Genomic DNA, 15,085 nt, shown 5'->3' with positions numbered 1-15,085 from the left:
TGAGAGTTTGGAACATCTTGATCCTAATATTTTATATCAACTGTAACTTCCAGATCACCTTCAGGGGGAAATCCCACAGAAGGTATATTGCAGTGATCCAAACATGAGGTTACCAAATTATGAGTCATTGTGGCTAAGATAGCTATGTCCAAAAGCAGCTACAACTAGCACACCATTCATAGATGGGTAAAGGAGCTCCAGTCCACTGAGACACCAGTGATCAAGTCAGATCAAGGAGTATCCCCAGGATCAGCATCTGCTCTTTTGAAGGGAATCAGCTGCATGCAGAAGAGGTTGTCTACCTCATTACTAAGCCTGAAAACTGATCGCCTAAAGCCCTCTTGTTTTGTTGGCTCCTATCCTATCTTTTATGTTTCATGCATCAATCCAGAACTTTGGACAGCTTTGACTCAGTTGACAAGCTTGTGTAACTGAGTATCAGCTGGATGCTATTGACATCTTGTCCCAAATCCCCTGATGATATCTCCTAGCAGTGTTATATAGAAATTAGAATGCATCACAGATAGAATAGAGCTCTGCAAGATACCATAGCATGCTTGCCATGGAATTCTGTCCCACAGTACTTCGATCCTGTAGACAGGAAAAAGCTTGCCATTTCACTATATCCTCAACCTACAGAGATGATCTCGCAAGATGCCTAGGTTGATATGAAAAGCTACTGCGGCCCAGGATAATCACCACCATTCAAGGCAGAGATGCTTTCCCATTCTTCTCTAGGCGACCTCATTCACCATGATGATCAAAGACATTTCAGAATTTACTTAGGCCTGGAACCAGATTAAAAGGAGTCAAGATATTCCTCCCCTTGTCCAAAAATAAGATATTAGAAGCAGAGTAGTAGTTGCCACAGAACTCCAGGTCAAAGAAGTGTTTTTTTAAAGGAGTGGATATAAAAACTCTTAAATATTTTTCAGAACTCAAGAACATCCATGAGTCAGAGAGGAAAAAGCTTGAAGAATCTTTCCACGAGAAACAAGAGGAGTTAGAGGTCTGTAATTTCTTTTTGCCTACTAGAGTAGAGACAACTGTAAAATGACTTGCTGGCATATATGCTGCCATAACTTTTACACCTTTGTCTGCCTCTTATGTTTGTAACACCTCATCTTCAGCATTGAGTAAGAAATGATACAGATTCCTTGTTAGTTTTCTACTAGCTGTTATTACTTTTTAGATATGACACTTTGCTCCAACCAGTTGCTTGGCAAGGACTGTACTACTTTCAGATATTAATTCTCTAATCCATGGGTGGTGAACAAGTAGTTCTTCAGATGTTCAGATCTCATTCCCCCTAAATATCAGTCAGGGGTGAGCGATGATGGAAACTACAATCAACACTGGATGGAGAGCCACATGTTTTGCTAATCTGAAATTTTGACAGACTATGTGTGGCATATTTCAAAATCTATATTGTGGAAATACCTTTATAAAACATACAAAATGTATCTGTAGCCTTTAAAGGGATTACTACAATACGGACCTAAGAATTTATCTTATAGCCAACACAACTACCGAATTTGTAAGTAGGGTGGCTGTTTCCAGATTGTCATTTTCCATATCAGTCTGACTTGTAGCTATTCAGTTTAGCTTGATAAAATCTCCTAAACTGTCTCTTTGTTTTATGTTACAAATATATGTATTATCTCTGAATATATTTTACCTTTCAGAAAAAAATTGCTGAATTACAGAGTGAAAATGATTCCTTGAATGAAAAGCTGAAATCAGAAGAACAAAAGCGAATAGCCAAAGAAAAAGCAAATCTTGTAAGTATGTAGGTGTACACCTGAATGTAGATGTATGCCTGGATAATGCCTTTGTAAATGTAGAACTCTTTAATTGGTATCATATGCTTTTTGAAAGAAACATGGAGTTATCTGTCTAACATAAATATTTCTTGTTGTAAATGTTTTGCATGAACCAAAGAATCAAACCAAATGTTAAGTCACAGATGAACACAGTGTGGCCCAGTGGCTACATGCAGCTGTTTTTGGGGCCTCCAAGGATCCACCAGCACTCCATGTTTGGGGGATAGGGGTAGGAGTGCAACTTTTCAAACCAAAAACGAACCTTCGGTTTACCTTCTGATATAAAAAAGACCTCTTCTCCAGCCTTGGAGAGGCCAACATGTTGAAATGTCTACTAGTCCTTCTAAGGGCTTTGGGTTTTATTAAAAATATTTTTCCCCAATTTACAAGCCCAGAGTTTGCCCACCCCTTCTTTGTTCATGACATAACTTTTGGAAAAGGACCAAAATCACATCAATTGTGGATTAATATTTACTGCTCGTTTTCTGGTGTAGATCTCTGTGATACTGCATATTTATGCATTCACAGCAGACTGAGCATATTATAAGCCACGTGCCTCATAAAAGGATTGTATGCATCTTGGTCAGACCATTGAACTTTTCATATGAGTCATTTCAGGTTATACTGTATTCATTTAGATGCCCAGTGTCAGAAAATGATCACTATATATTAGTCCACAAATGGTGCAGATTTAGTTCCTTTAATATTAAAAAAGGGCAATCAGCAACTGATATTTAATATCACATGCCTCCATATCTGAATATATACTACTACATAACTCACATAGGTTTGACGTTTTTCTGGAAAAGTACACACTTGATATGAAAAATTAATCTATGTCAGCCCATTACTCTTGTACATGAAATTGGCTTGGTTAGTAATTTTGGCTGATTAATAGTTTGCTAGATGGAAACTATTGCAATGAGAAAGAAATCAATTCTGTTTTTAATTGTTGTATTGTTAAAGTAGACTAACTGTTGTGGAACACTTGTCTTTCAAGACAGAGAATTTATCATTTTCTACCTCAACTCTTGTGACTTACTGATTTCTTCCCTATAATGTTTCTATTAATAACTGTTACAAATATGAATAACAACAATGCTTAAGAAAAAACTGCTATATAATTAAGACAAAAGTCATGCCTTCAATTTGTACTTTAGGACACTAATGTGGACTGTAACAGAACCATCACCACAAGTTTATTTTATGTTTTTCATGACAAGGATAAAGGGTACTGGAAATAGAGTGGGGATATACAACTTTTTATAAATGTTTGTCAATTATTTCTTTGTTAAAAAAATACTTGAAGTCAAATTGCTAAGGTTGCATCAACACTGCAAAATTAATCCGGTTTAACACCACTTTAACTGCCATGGCTCCATGCAATGGAATTCTGGGAAGTGTAGCTTTGTGGGATATTTAGCCTTTTCTGTAAGAGGGCTCTGGTGCCACAATAAACTACAAATCCCAGAATTCCATCTCATGGAGCCAAGGCAGTTAAAGTAGTGTCAAACCGGATTATTTTTGCAGTGCAGATGCTGGCTAACACAAAGTGGTGTGCACACACATAAGTGTATGTATGGCCTATATTTGTATGCTAGCTCTAGCTAGACTCTTTCAGTTATGCTTAAGCTTTGATTTATCATTTAACAATTGTTCTTGGGATTAGCAACTGGATTTAATCTTAAATAGGTATTTATAAATGCAGTCAGTTATTTGCTTTAACTCTTTTCAAAAGATGGATTCCTATGTTAATGTGTCTCCATTGAGGGGATATCATCTGTCTTTATAGTTAGTCTACTATACAGATTTTGTCTTGGGCTATACATTCCAGACCAAAGCAGTGCATGCCTTTAGCTAAATTGCTGCTAACTGAAATATATTAAATATCTGTAAGATAGTTTGTTTATTGTTTTTATTTTTATAGAAAGCTTCTTTCTGGGACTCTTTAGAAGTAATAAGCTGTCTCTTGTATTTCTCTTAAAATACATTTTGATGTTTGTTTCCAAAGCATGACCCAGCTGAGAATATATCGCTACTAGTTTGTGAGTGTTGTTTCACTCCTGAGTCTTAAGGCTGTGTTTTGTTAATACACGATGCAAAGAAAATCCTGCACTAGTGGTTGTTGCAGTAGTGCTATAGCGTTCATAATGCATCAGTTATGTTGCATATTCATTGCTGTAATTATTTAGTTACCTCTTCGCAGGGGTCACTTAGCACTAGGTGCCCATGGTTATGAAGCATAGTTCTGGAATAGGATTTCCAGTATTTTATACATTCACTCCCCATGGAGGACTGGGAAGAGGTGTTAGTATTTGAGGAGAGGAGAATGAGATGTGCATGAACATGCCTACCCATCAGGTGAAGTTACCCAAGGAAACAAAGGTACTATTGGACAGAGACATGCACCTTGGAGGAGAAACAGCTCATCATCATCTTGAATTTTATTTCAGTTTCGACTTTCTATAGATTGTTTGCCCATTGCCACATTTTTAAAATAAATTAAAGAATATTATGTGAGCTGTGTTCATTTTAAACTTTTCTATCTGCTGTAACACTTGTTCTCTTGGGAAAAGTTTACTTTAAAGAGTTGTTGCATTTATTTAGTCATACAAATCTTTTGAGTATGAATGTTTTAAATGGACTGCGTTACGGGCCAGTATTGTATAAACCTAATTTAAGATATGTTTACTACAGTTGGCATGTTGAGAGCCCTCTGTAAACTTCTCTGCTCATAACTTTTTCAGAAAAACCCCCAGATTATGTATCTGGAACAAGAACTGGAAAGTTTGAAAGCAGTGTTGGAAATCAAGAATGAGAAGCTACATCAGCAAGATATCAAACTATTGAAAACGGAAAAACTGGTGAGGTTTCTATTGGAGCGGTCATCTTCCAAAATCTTGATTTGTGCTGATAATGCAAAAAATAGGCACAGTGACTGTAACTTAAGTCACTAAGGAGTAAAGTTGAAACAGGACACCAAAATCTTTCCTTCCCTAGTTAGACTTTACAAATGCAGGGAGAGATAGTACCCTTAAAGGAGGTTCAGGTTTTTCCATCACAAAAGTTGAAGAAGGCTTGTACTGTGCTGCAGCTAAAACCAAGTCAGAATTATCCATTAACTTGTTACATGCTCTTAAACTATGAGGTGTTAATCAGGCGAGCTCTGCTAAGAATTGTACCACCTAGAAACTTGGCAGTCAGGAAACAAAAATGTTGTTGTATTTGCTAGGTATGTTTTAATTGTTTTTCTTCATTGGTTCTACAGTGGTTTAATTGACCTGTAATATCAGTCCAATATTTCAAAGTAACAGAACATTTAGCAATGCAAACTAACACATGGTGGCAAAATAGCCACAAGTCCTAGGCTCTGAGTATAGATTTGTGTATTTTAACTGTACTGTTGTGCTGTACTGACAAACTATGTGGGATTTCAGTATTTTGTGAATTTTGCTTTGCTTTTCTGATGTGGACCCATTCTTCCATTGTCCCAAATTACTCTGCATGGGATTTCTTTCCACTTCATCTTTACAGCAATCCTGTTTGAGACATTTAATAGCCCAAGGTTACTCTGTGAACCTAGCAGCTGAATGAGAATTTTAAACTTTGGTGACCTCAATCCAGGCTTGTCCCTTTTCGATACACTCCACTGGACCTCACTTAAATGCATTTCAAGGTGGCACTTCTACAGTCTGAAATGGTTACTTTTACAGTAGGGAGGGAACAGAGTTTGTTCAGTGTTTTTTTTTAAATAACTTGCATGAGTGCTTGTTTTTTAGCATGAAACTTCACCAGAAACATTCATACAGCACACCTTAAAAGCTTAACAATTATAGCATACTTTTTAATGTGTTTAAAGCAGCTTCATCGGTCACAACAGATTGACACAACTACCTGTTGTATTTCAGTATTCTGGGACTATTCTGATCAGATGACTGTTCAATTTTTTTCTAAGGTTATTGGAGAAAAGATATGTTACTGGTGTAAAAATATAATATCCCGTATAGTTTTTCTTAGTGGGCTAATAGTGAAATGCTGCTATTTGAATGGCAAACTAAATAAAAATGCTTGCTTTAGATTTGGAAGTGTCATTCAAACGTTTACCAGAATTGGCATGCTACAGCAGCTTAACTGAAATATGTATAGTTAGCCTTTCTCTACCTATGTCTCAAATAAAAATATATCCAATTTGCACATGTTATCTGAGGTGGAGAACAACACCGCCTTGATGGAAAAACTAAGAAAACTTCAACAGGAGAATGAAGAATTAAAAGCTCGAATGGACAAACACATGGAGCTGTCCAGGTAATCTAAAAGATTTATTTTAGCTGAGCTCTTTCTTAACAGCTGTAATATATCTTATGCAAGGGAGGATGTAGATGGCAAAGGGCTAAGTTGAGTGAAAAGTTATGTTATATGCTATGCTGAGCTTAATGTAATAGGGTGAGACTGAAAATAAACATGAAATCTCACACTGTATATATGTGGAATCCCCTGTCAGCACTGTTCTGATTTATTTCAATGAGACTTTCACAAAACTCAACTTCAGTAGATGCTTTTGTTGAAAGTAAAAGCAGTTTGGGAATGATAACACAAGGAAGCAGCTCTAGCTTATAAATGTTTGAGAATTTTGTCCCAGCAGAAAACAGAGAAAACTTTTAAATGTGAATGTTCTTAAACTGTATTGGATTTGTGAAAATGTTTGTTCCAAAACAAGTCCTGTGTAGTAACTTTTTCTAAATTTCAAGGATGCACTTCTTTAAAAAAGGTGCCTGAAATAAATTATTTCTGCATGCTCATCCCCTTCTTGTAGCAGGAACCACTAAGTCCCTGCTGTTACAGTCCCAATGGCTGTGGGGAAATGGCAGCTGTGGCTTGGCTTTGCCTTTCCCTTTGGAAATCCCTTTAAGGATTCATATCGCTTAATGTCCTCAGTGAGTGATTGTTGGAATCTGCATTAGAGCCCAGGGGACTTTGGAAGACATGCCCATCATCATAAAAAAAGGCAGACAACCTTTTGGCCTCCAAATCAAAATATGGTTGCATTATCATTTCACATTGATACGGCTTAGATTTGGAATGTCAGCAGGAATGGAGACAAAATGGGTTACTGAGAAACAATCCAGAAATATCAGCATGCTTGGATAAATTCCAAGGTATGCAGAAATACAAAATATTTTGTGGGGGGGAATCCCCAAAGGTGCAACCCCACCCAGCCTTCTCAAAAAGCCCAATGAAGCCACAGAACATTGAGTATCCACTGGAAAAGAATAGCTAAACAAAATTTTCTTGGCCTACTTACACCTTACTGCACTCTGAAGAAAAGTTTGGTGGAGTATTGTTGAACAGGAGTACTTCTGGAGCTGAAAATACGTTAGGACAGAACAGACAGACAAAACAAAGTGGTTTCCAGTCACTTTGAAGGCAGGGCGTTTAGATGACACATGCCTTGAAAGTGGGCTGAAGCTGCACTCCAGGGCTAAAAGCTGGAGCAAACAGAACCTGGGATAGTCCAGCTTAGCATGGAAGATGCACATCTTGGCACCTACATATAAACACCCCAATACAAGTGCGGAGCTGCGGCAAAAAAAGAGAGAGAGATGAAAGTGTGCCAACTCCAATAGATTTAATTATAGCATATGCAAACCAGACAGTCCAAAGGGGGGATGGGGTGAAGGGTGTGTTTGAGGAGAGCGTGTAGAGGGGTGGCCTCCATTGTGCTTTGCCATAGTATCACTCGCACACCAAAGCTACAGTGCCATATATGGGTGGATCATCACGCATGCAACTGTGTGGCCATTCAAAAGGGTGACCATCCAGTGGGATGGCATGTGGGCGAATGTGGGAGGTACTTGGGGATGATTGGTGGTGTGTTCATGCAACAGTGCACATGTATGGTGGGAGGCAAAAAAATTACCCTGCAGTGCAGCTTGACACTGCTCTGTGCAGTAAGACCATGAGCATTCAGCCCGTTTTGGGAATGGGCTGTGTTGGCAGCGGGGTTTCAACCCACTTTGGGAAAAAGGAGCAAGCTACTTTTTCCTGCCCGTTTGTCCCAGGTCATTGATAAAAATTTCATTGGTGGCATGTTCTGCCATAATATCCTGTTTTTCTGGGGTATATACATTTTCAGTCATTGTTTGGAAGGAAGGATCTGGTACTTCCTTGTAGAATGATTAACCCTTGGTGAACTGTAGCTTGATGACATCAGAGTGCACCCACCTGGCTGGGCAACTGGGTTGGGTGAGGTGCTTCCAAGCTCCATTCTGCTGCGTAACTGCATCCAGATGGTTCCCAGGAGCCCAACAGCTTGGCATGAAGTTTGCCATAGTATCTTCAAGTGGCAGTTGCATAGCTGGAAGCCCAGAGGTTCAGCAGAAGACTATATAGAACAGTTCTGGCAGAGATCTGCCCTCCACCAGCCAAAACAACATCTTAGCTATTTTAATATTTTGTTGTAGGCCCTGCTTATAACTTAGTAAATCCAGATCTAGATGGTATACATATATATATTTATTCCTCTCTAACAGGCAACTTTCTACGGAACAAGCAGTTTTACAGGAATCCCTGGAGAAAGAATCAAAGGTAAATAAACGACTTTCAATGGAGAATGAAGAACTTTTATGGAAGCTACACAACGGAGACCTGTGCAGTCCAAAAAAACTATCCCCAAGCACCCCACCAATGCCTTTTCAGTCACCTAGGAATTCCAGCTCCTTCTCCAGCCCGACTGTATCACCTAGATGACACATCTCTGAAGATTGACTCTCCATGCAGGCAGTTCATTCATGATCTGCAGCAAACTAAATACATGGATTGAGGGAGCAAAGAGCTATATTAGCTAAATGTGACTGAAATATAACTGGAAACTGCTGTTGTGAGAAATTGCTATAACATACTGAAAGTTCAGGAGCAGAATTCAAAACAGTGCTTCTGCCTGATTAAAAAAAGAACAGACTTCTGTAATAACTTCACTGAACGTTGTTGCACAAAGCACTTAAAAGAGCAAGCCTAGTCTTGTTCATTATTGCCTTTTCCACCTAACTCTAGGGGAAAAAATGCTCAGGGGCTTCTAAATAAAAGATCACAACCTTTAATACGTTCCTTATTATAGATGACATCTTGAGACTCTGGGTGTGGCGTGAACGAATTGGATGTAGCACACAAGAGTGTGTGTGTGTGATGCCGCTGCCTTCACCATGTATATTGTAAAGGACAAAAGCTGAAGAATATAGTGACATGTACTTCATGAATAAATATTGTCATAATGCATGTTCTATCAGAGATTTCCCCTTTACTGGGACTAAGGAAAAACTGTCACTTGTGTTCTATGTTCTTCCTTATCTCTCTACTTCAGTTTAGAAAAAGGATGAAAGGAGATGTTATTTCTGTTTGATTTTGTCATTGTTTGCCTATTTCATAGTGGAATTTATAATGAGACAGATAATTTCTTTAAACCATAATATATTGTTCAAAAGTTGTTTAGGCTACCCGTTTCTATGATAAGTATTCTGAATTAGATTCCCTTCCTAGGTACAATTCTCCCATACCATGTTTAAAAAGGAGCAAGAAGATGTATAAAATTCAGACATGCACCTTGTTTCAGTGTCAGAACAAGGGAGTGATTTGACCCATGACTGCAGGATTTAAAAACAAAAGACATGCACATATCATTACATGCAGATATTTTTAAAATGAATGAGAGGATGTGGACATTGCCAATTATTTCTCTCTCTCTTGCATTCTGCAGAATAAACATCTTGGAACTGATAGCTTACCAATATGCACTTTAACCTGTAAATGCTATGAGAGAGCCATATACAGCTGATAGGTAATAGATTTGTCCACTCTTTCCAATTGGCTGCAGGTCTCTGTATCAACCGTTTCATTTGGCAGGAGGCTTTCTCTTTCTTCCTTGAGTTAGCAAAATTAAATTGGAGGGTTTTTTTTGCTGAAGTGATATGTTGAAGATATTCATGTCATAAGCATTACAAATTTAAAGACTACATAGTGCATGTCTGCTTGTTAATGACCTGTTCAAAATTTATTTTTAGAGATTTAATGTGTCTTGTAAGTACAAATGCACTCCTTATGGTTAAACATTGTCTTTGCTTTCAGATATACATAGGATTGATAAGTGCTCTGATTTGGTATGTACTCCTCACTACCATATCCAAGAATGCACTGTTACTTCCTTTGCTGTTGAGAAGTCAACTTGTTAGTAAAGGCAGATCATGCTATTTTTGCAGCTAAAGACTGGAGAAACATTAGAAATGCCCTTCGCACATTCCATAAAACTGAAGGTGGACTTAGCAAAATCTTCTGTTAAGGTGGAAAATAAAATGCCAAGCGAGATGTTTTGTCTAGGATGCAAAAATGTTGGCTGCAAAGGAGGATTGGTGGGGTTTTTTTTACAAAAAATCTCTTTATTATGAAAGCATATTATACTCAGTAATACAAAAATTCAAGGATAAAATATTTTAATTTTATATTGTATAAAGTGTGCCTCCCCTGTGGAACATTTTACTTGCCCGTACCCATATATAGCAGTGTACACGCCACTGTAGCTAGAGATCTCAGCACTTCTAAATAAACTATTGTCCAGAGATTGATTTATATAACCATAAAATTCTGCTGTAGGCTGAAACTTGGCTTTAAAGTTTGTCTTGGAGCAATTTATTTCTTTTGCAAGGTCATATTTGATCACATGTACTTTGAGTGTTGAAAATTAAAATACTTTTTTTACTGATTAAGACTTTTGTCTGATTGAGAATAAAAATAAACTATTGAAGAAGTAGTGTTTACATTATCAAAGTCTGTACTCCAGTCTTTTCTTCAGACAGATATGGCCCCGTTCACACTGAGTTTACACTTGGAATTACTGACACCACAACAACAATTCCTAAACATGCTATTTGTCAATACTTGGCTTTTGCTGTTTTGGAAAGGCACAGAAGACTTACCAAAAATAATGTGGTTTTTGTTTTCTGGTGATTATCTGCATCCGTAGCACCATGTGGAGGAATAATTATGGAAGAAGTTAAATCTTTTGTAGGAAATGCAAATTACAATGTCCTTCAACCTCCAACTTTAAATTTTTCTTTCCATCAAGTGTTGGGTTTCTTGCTGTGTTTCAGTTGGCATCTCTGTTTCCAAGTAAAAGTTGAGAAATGCTGCTTTGTACATGCTGATAAAACCATACAAGGCGGATGGTTAATTTTAGAATTAAAGTGGTATGCTTGCTACTTCTGTAGTCACTCTCTGTGCCAGTATTTAAATTTTGGAGATCATGTATGGACAAAACTGGCACTGAAAATAAACTCATTGGTGGTGCCTACCTGTCTCTTCCATTGCCTTGTAAATGAAAATGTTTTGTGCCAAAAGATTCTGAGAGCCTCTTGAGAACTGGGTTTCCAGAAGCAGTGTGCTGCAAGATCTAGAAAGGGGCATGCAGTAATCCAACTGACTTTGATCCAGATCTACCCAGGGGTAAGCAGTGCACAACAACTCATTACGCAGAATAATTACTACTTCAAGGAGGCATTCAGCCAGTTCAATGGAGAACAGCTGAGGTAGATGAGAATGTGAATCGGAATGTATGTCCTCATCCATTTCATCTGTTTTAGCTATGACTACAAAATATAACTTCTACAGATGAACATCCCATGCCAGACTTGATTTTTGTTCCAAACTCAAGCTTAGGTTTGTGAAGTATAATATTTGCTTCTATGATTCCATACAGATCATATATTTTCAAGGTCACTAAGGAGTGGTTGAGAAAAATAGTTTGGTTTTCTTAGTCTTCCATGTAACATTTTTCACCACCAACCTCTTCCAAATAAAAATGGGATTGTCTTTCAGAAGGCTTATAGCTTTACTTCATCCAGTAAAAGGGAGTGGCAAGGCAGGCCTGTAAACAAGCAGATTAATCTTGCAGCATTATGCACTTCCTTCCTATTATATGTCCCAGTACATACCACAAATAGCTGATGCAGACTTTCCCTTGAAACCTTTCATTAGGACATGGGGCAACAGGACTGCAAACAGGTTTGTTTGTTCCTTCAATCTTGCCCTGGTGATACAATAGGATGTTAAATTTCCTTTTGATGTTTGAGTAACAGGTTGTGGTTTTTATACCACTCTTCATAGGAAGAATTCAAAGACATAGGCATGTTAGTCTGGAAAATCAGCATGCAAAGGGATCTTGTGGCACCTTGGAGACAAATGGACAAGAAGAAATTAGTAGTGCGAGGTTTCATAGACTTGAGCCTATGAAACCTGCTTCAGCTTCTTTGTTTCAGTTAGTCTCAAAGGTACTACAAGATCCCTTTGCATACTGTTCCTAGGAAAATGCATTACATATAGTGCAATTCTTCCATGCACATATTCTGTTAACACCTCATTTAGTATATATACTTATGTATAAGTCTATTAATTTTAGTCAAACAATTGACCCAAAAAACTGGATTGACTTATCCATGGGTCAATGTAAATAGTGTACTTTAACTTTTATTTAAAAAGGGAGAAGTATCCCCTGGTAAAAGGCAAGGGTAATCTGTCCTGGAAGCACCGACCCTGCTCTATTTTCTTATCCATCCTGCCTTTAGTGTGAGCACAGTTATGTCTGCTGGATTTTTGGAAGTTATTTGGTATTGTTTTCCTTTGCTTCATCCTTTAGATCCTTTGTTACATGCCCCTAAGCTTTACCCTCAACTTATCCATGTGTCTTATCAAAATCCATAGTTTTGGCCCCAAAACTTACCCTTGACTTATACATGAGGTCGACTTATATTCAAGAATATACAGTAAGTCTAAATTTGAATGCAGCATACAGAACAAAGGAAAATGCAGTGATAGCCATTAGATTTCCAAATGATGCCTTAATCTCATCCACAAAAAGGAAGTGGCAGGCAAGGAAGTTCTGTAAAAAAAACAAATAGGTAAACAATACCCTTAAACTGCCCGTCTGTTCAGATATTTGAATTATGTAGGAGTTCTTGTGACAAACAGCAGACAGTGACACAGTCATTGCCAAGTACACAATTGCCACTATGTAGGGTTTTTTAAAAAAACAAAAACGAAACATAAATTGCATTCTGTCCCCAAAGGGATGTGAAAGTCCAGTAAAAATAAACGCCCAAATGGCAGCTTGAAAACAAGCTGGAAAATACCACTATATAGAGAGAGCTTGTAGCGCCTTTCTGACTAACTGAAAGAAGTTGGCAACATGAGCTTTCATAGATGAAAATCTATTTCCTCAGATGCATGGTAGACTTTAGTCTCTGAAAGCTCATGCTGCCAACTTCTTTCAGTTAGCCTCAAAGGTGCTACAAGGTCTCTCTACATACTGATTCTACAGACTAACACCGCTATGTGGCAGTGGCGCAGTGGTTAAATGCCTGTACTGCAGCCATTCACTCAAAACCACAAGGTTGTGAGTTCAAGACCAGCAAAAGGGCCCAAGCTCGACTCAGGCTTGCATCCTTCCAAGGTCGCTAAAATGAGTACCCAGATTGTTGGGGGCAAATTAGCTTACTTGCTAATTAGCTTACTTGCTGTTCACCGCTATGATCTTTGGAATAGCGGTATATAAATAAAACATATTATTATTATATTATTATGTCTTTGAAGTCTTAGAAGATAACCAGCTGTGTCATTTTAGATGCAAAAAGAAGTTGTAATTTATTGATGAGCTATAGCAAAATGTCACAGTGTGAAGGATTCTGCGTCATAGATCCACATAGTCATGTTCTGCTCTAAAATATAGCGTTCTTGTCTTTCGTTGCTCACACAACAGTAGCTAGTGTTGCCATTGGGCACAACCAACTCTCTCTGAACTGTTTTTGCTGCCACCCCCATGTGGGATTTTAATATATATATATACTTCTGCCCTCCCCTCCACATCACCCTCAGCTATACTTGATAGTAGGAGACAAAAACCATGGGTAATCTGTTGACAACAAAGTGAAGGCTGCTTCCAGACAGAGCATTTATGCTGATCATTCTTTCTCCTTAATCAGTGGTTAATCAGTCTGCTAGCCTCCAGATGTTGGTGACATATAATCCCTTCTTTTTTCCATTACTTCCTCTGTCTTTTCCATGAAAAATGTTTGAGGAAGAAAAGCTGACATAGCTGCCTGCTGCTCTTTGATGGGAGTTCTATCTGGAGGTGCCCAAAACTGTTGCAGAATTAGCGATGGTTGGAATCCTTGCAGTTATGAATGCAGAACCTACATTTCTGTGCTTGTGATTAAGTATTCACTCTCCCTTCTTTAGGGGATACATAGGTGCCATGAAACTCCCAGTCCCCGCTTACTGGGCAGCAGCCACTGATCAACAGGGACCTGTTTCCATTGATCAGGTAGCAGCTGACTAATGTTTCCACCACCCTTTCCACAAATGATCTCCAAGGCCAAAGGGAACTGTGACAGATGCTGCTTCTGCCTGTTGCAACAGAGATCGCGCAATGAAGGGGGTGGAAATAGCAGTCAGCTGCTTCCTGATCAAGAGGGAAACTTCAGTTGCACTAGCTGCTTCCCACTATGTGGGGACTGAGAGGAACAGGCCAGGACTCACTGTGTAGCAACTATTCCAGCCAATTTCATTAGCCAGAGTGCACTTCTGACCTCAGCAGAAGTTGAAAGTAGTATTGGATGGTTCTGTTTTCTCTCTACTACTCCCTTAAGAAATAATGCTTGTGCATTTTTGTAAACATGGTTGGGTTATAGTATTTTGGTTCTTAAGGATAATTTTAGTTTTAACAAGGAGGTGGGCATTGCCAAAAAAAAAACCGTATTATATAAACACTAATAATAGTTTCATAATAGGGTAGCAAAGCTTTTTCACATAACCTTTGATACGAGGAAGTATATTTCCCAAATAGTGTCATGTCATTTCATACACCATCATAGGTTATGACTCCTCAAAAGCCAGAGGGATATAAATGGCTTTTGAGAAACAACAACCTATGCAAGCATCTTCAGATGACATTTTACAAAGTGGAGTTAGCCATTTTGTCTCCTATCTAAACAGGTATTGGGAGAATAGCTACTTGAGTCTAACTGAATATAATAAATTTAAATGAGTACTTAAATTCACCCAGTTTGAATACTGTCTGAATTCTATTTTTCTTAAAATAAACTTTTGCAGTTCAATCTGTTCAGCAAAAGACTTTCTACTAAGTTCTGCAAAAGAAGTACTTCTCTCATAGAAACTGAAGATCAAGAGAGTGCTTAAATAAAAGAAAATTTGTGAACACCAAA

The 15,085-nt window shown here is 38.1% G+C and overlaps 1 protein-coding gene across 6 annotated transcripts in view; it reads left to right on the top strand.

The window, feature by feature from the left end:
* Positions 1 to 10,576, top strand: part of MTUS1 (microtubule associated scaffold protein 1) — a 142,280-nt gene extending 131,704 nt beyond the window's left edge. For all 6 annotated transcript variants that reach the window (XM_042470528.1, XM_042470526.1, XM_042470527.1 and 3 more), the window contains 5 exons: positions 936 to 1,009; positions 1,686 to 1,781; positions 4,571 to 4,687; positions 6,031 to 6,128; positions 8,354 to 10,576. In XM_042470528.1, the coding sequence (XP_042326462.1) occupies positions 936 to 1,009; positions 1,686 to 1,781; positions 4,571 to 4,687; positions 6,031 to 6,128; positions 8,354 to 8,570 (602 nt within the window). In that variant the 3' untranslated portion in view covers positions 8,571 to 10,576. The remainder of the gene's footprint in view (positions 1 to 935; positions 1,010 to 1,685; positions 1,782 to 4,570; positions 4,688 to 6,030; positions 6,129 to 8,353) is intronic.
* The last annotated feature ends 4,509 nt before the right edge of the window (positions 10,577 to 15,085 follow it).

This window comes from Sceloporus undulatus, chromosome 5 (genome assembly GCF_019175285.1).
Source record: "Sceloporus undulatus isolate JIND9_A2432 ecotype Alabama chromosome 5, SceUnd_v1.1, whole genome shotgun sequence".
Classification (NCBI taxonomy): domain Eukaryota; kingdom Metazoa; phylum Chordata; class Lepidosauria; order Squamata; family Phrynosomatidae; genus Sceloporus; species Sceloporus undulatus.
This window is presented reverse-complemented; position numbering and strand designations above follow the sequence as displayed.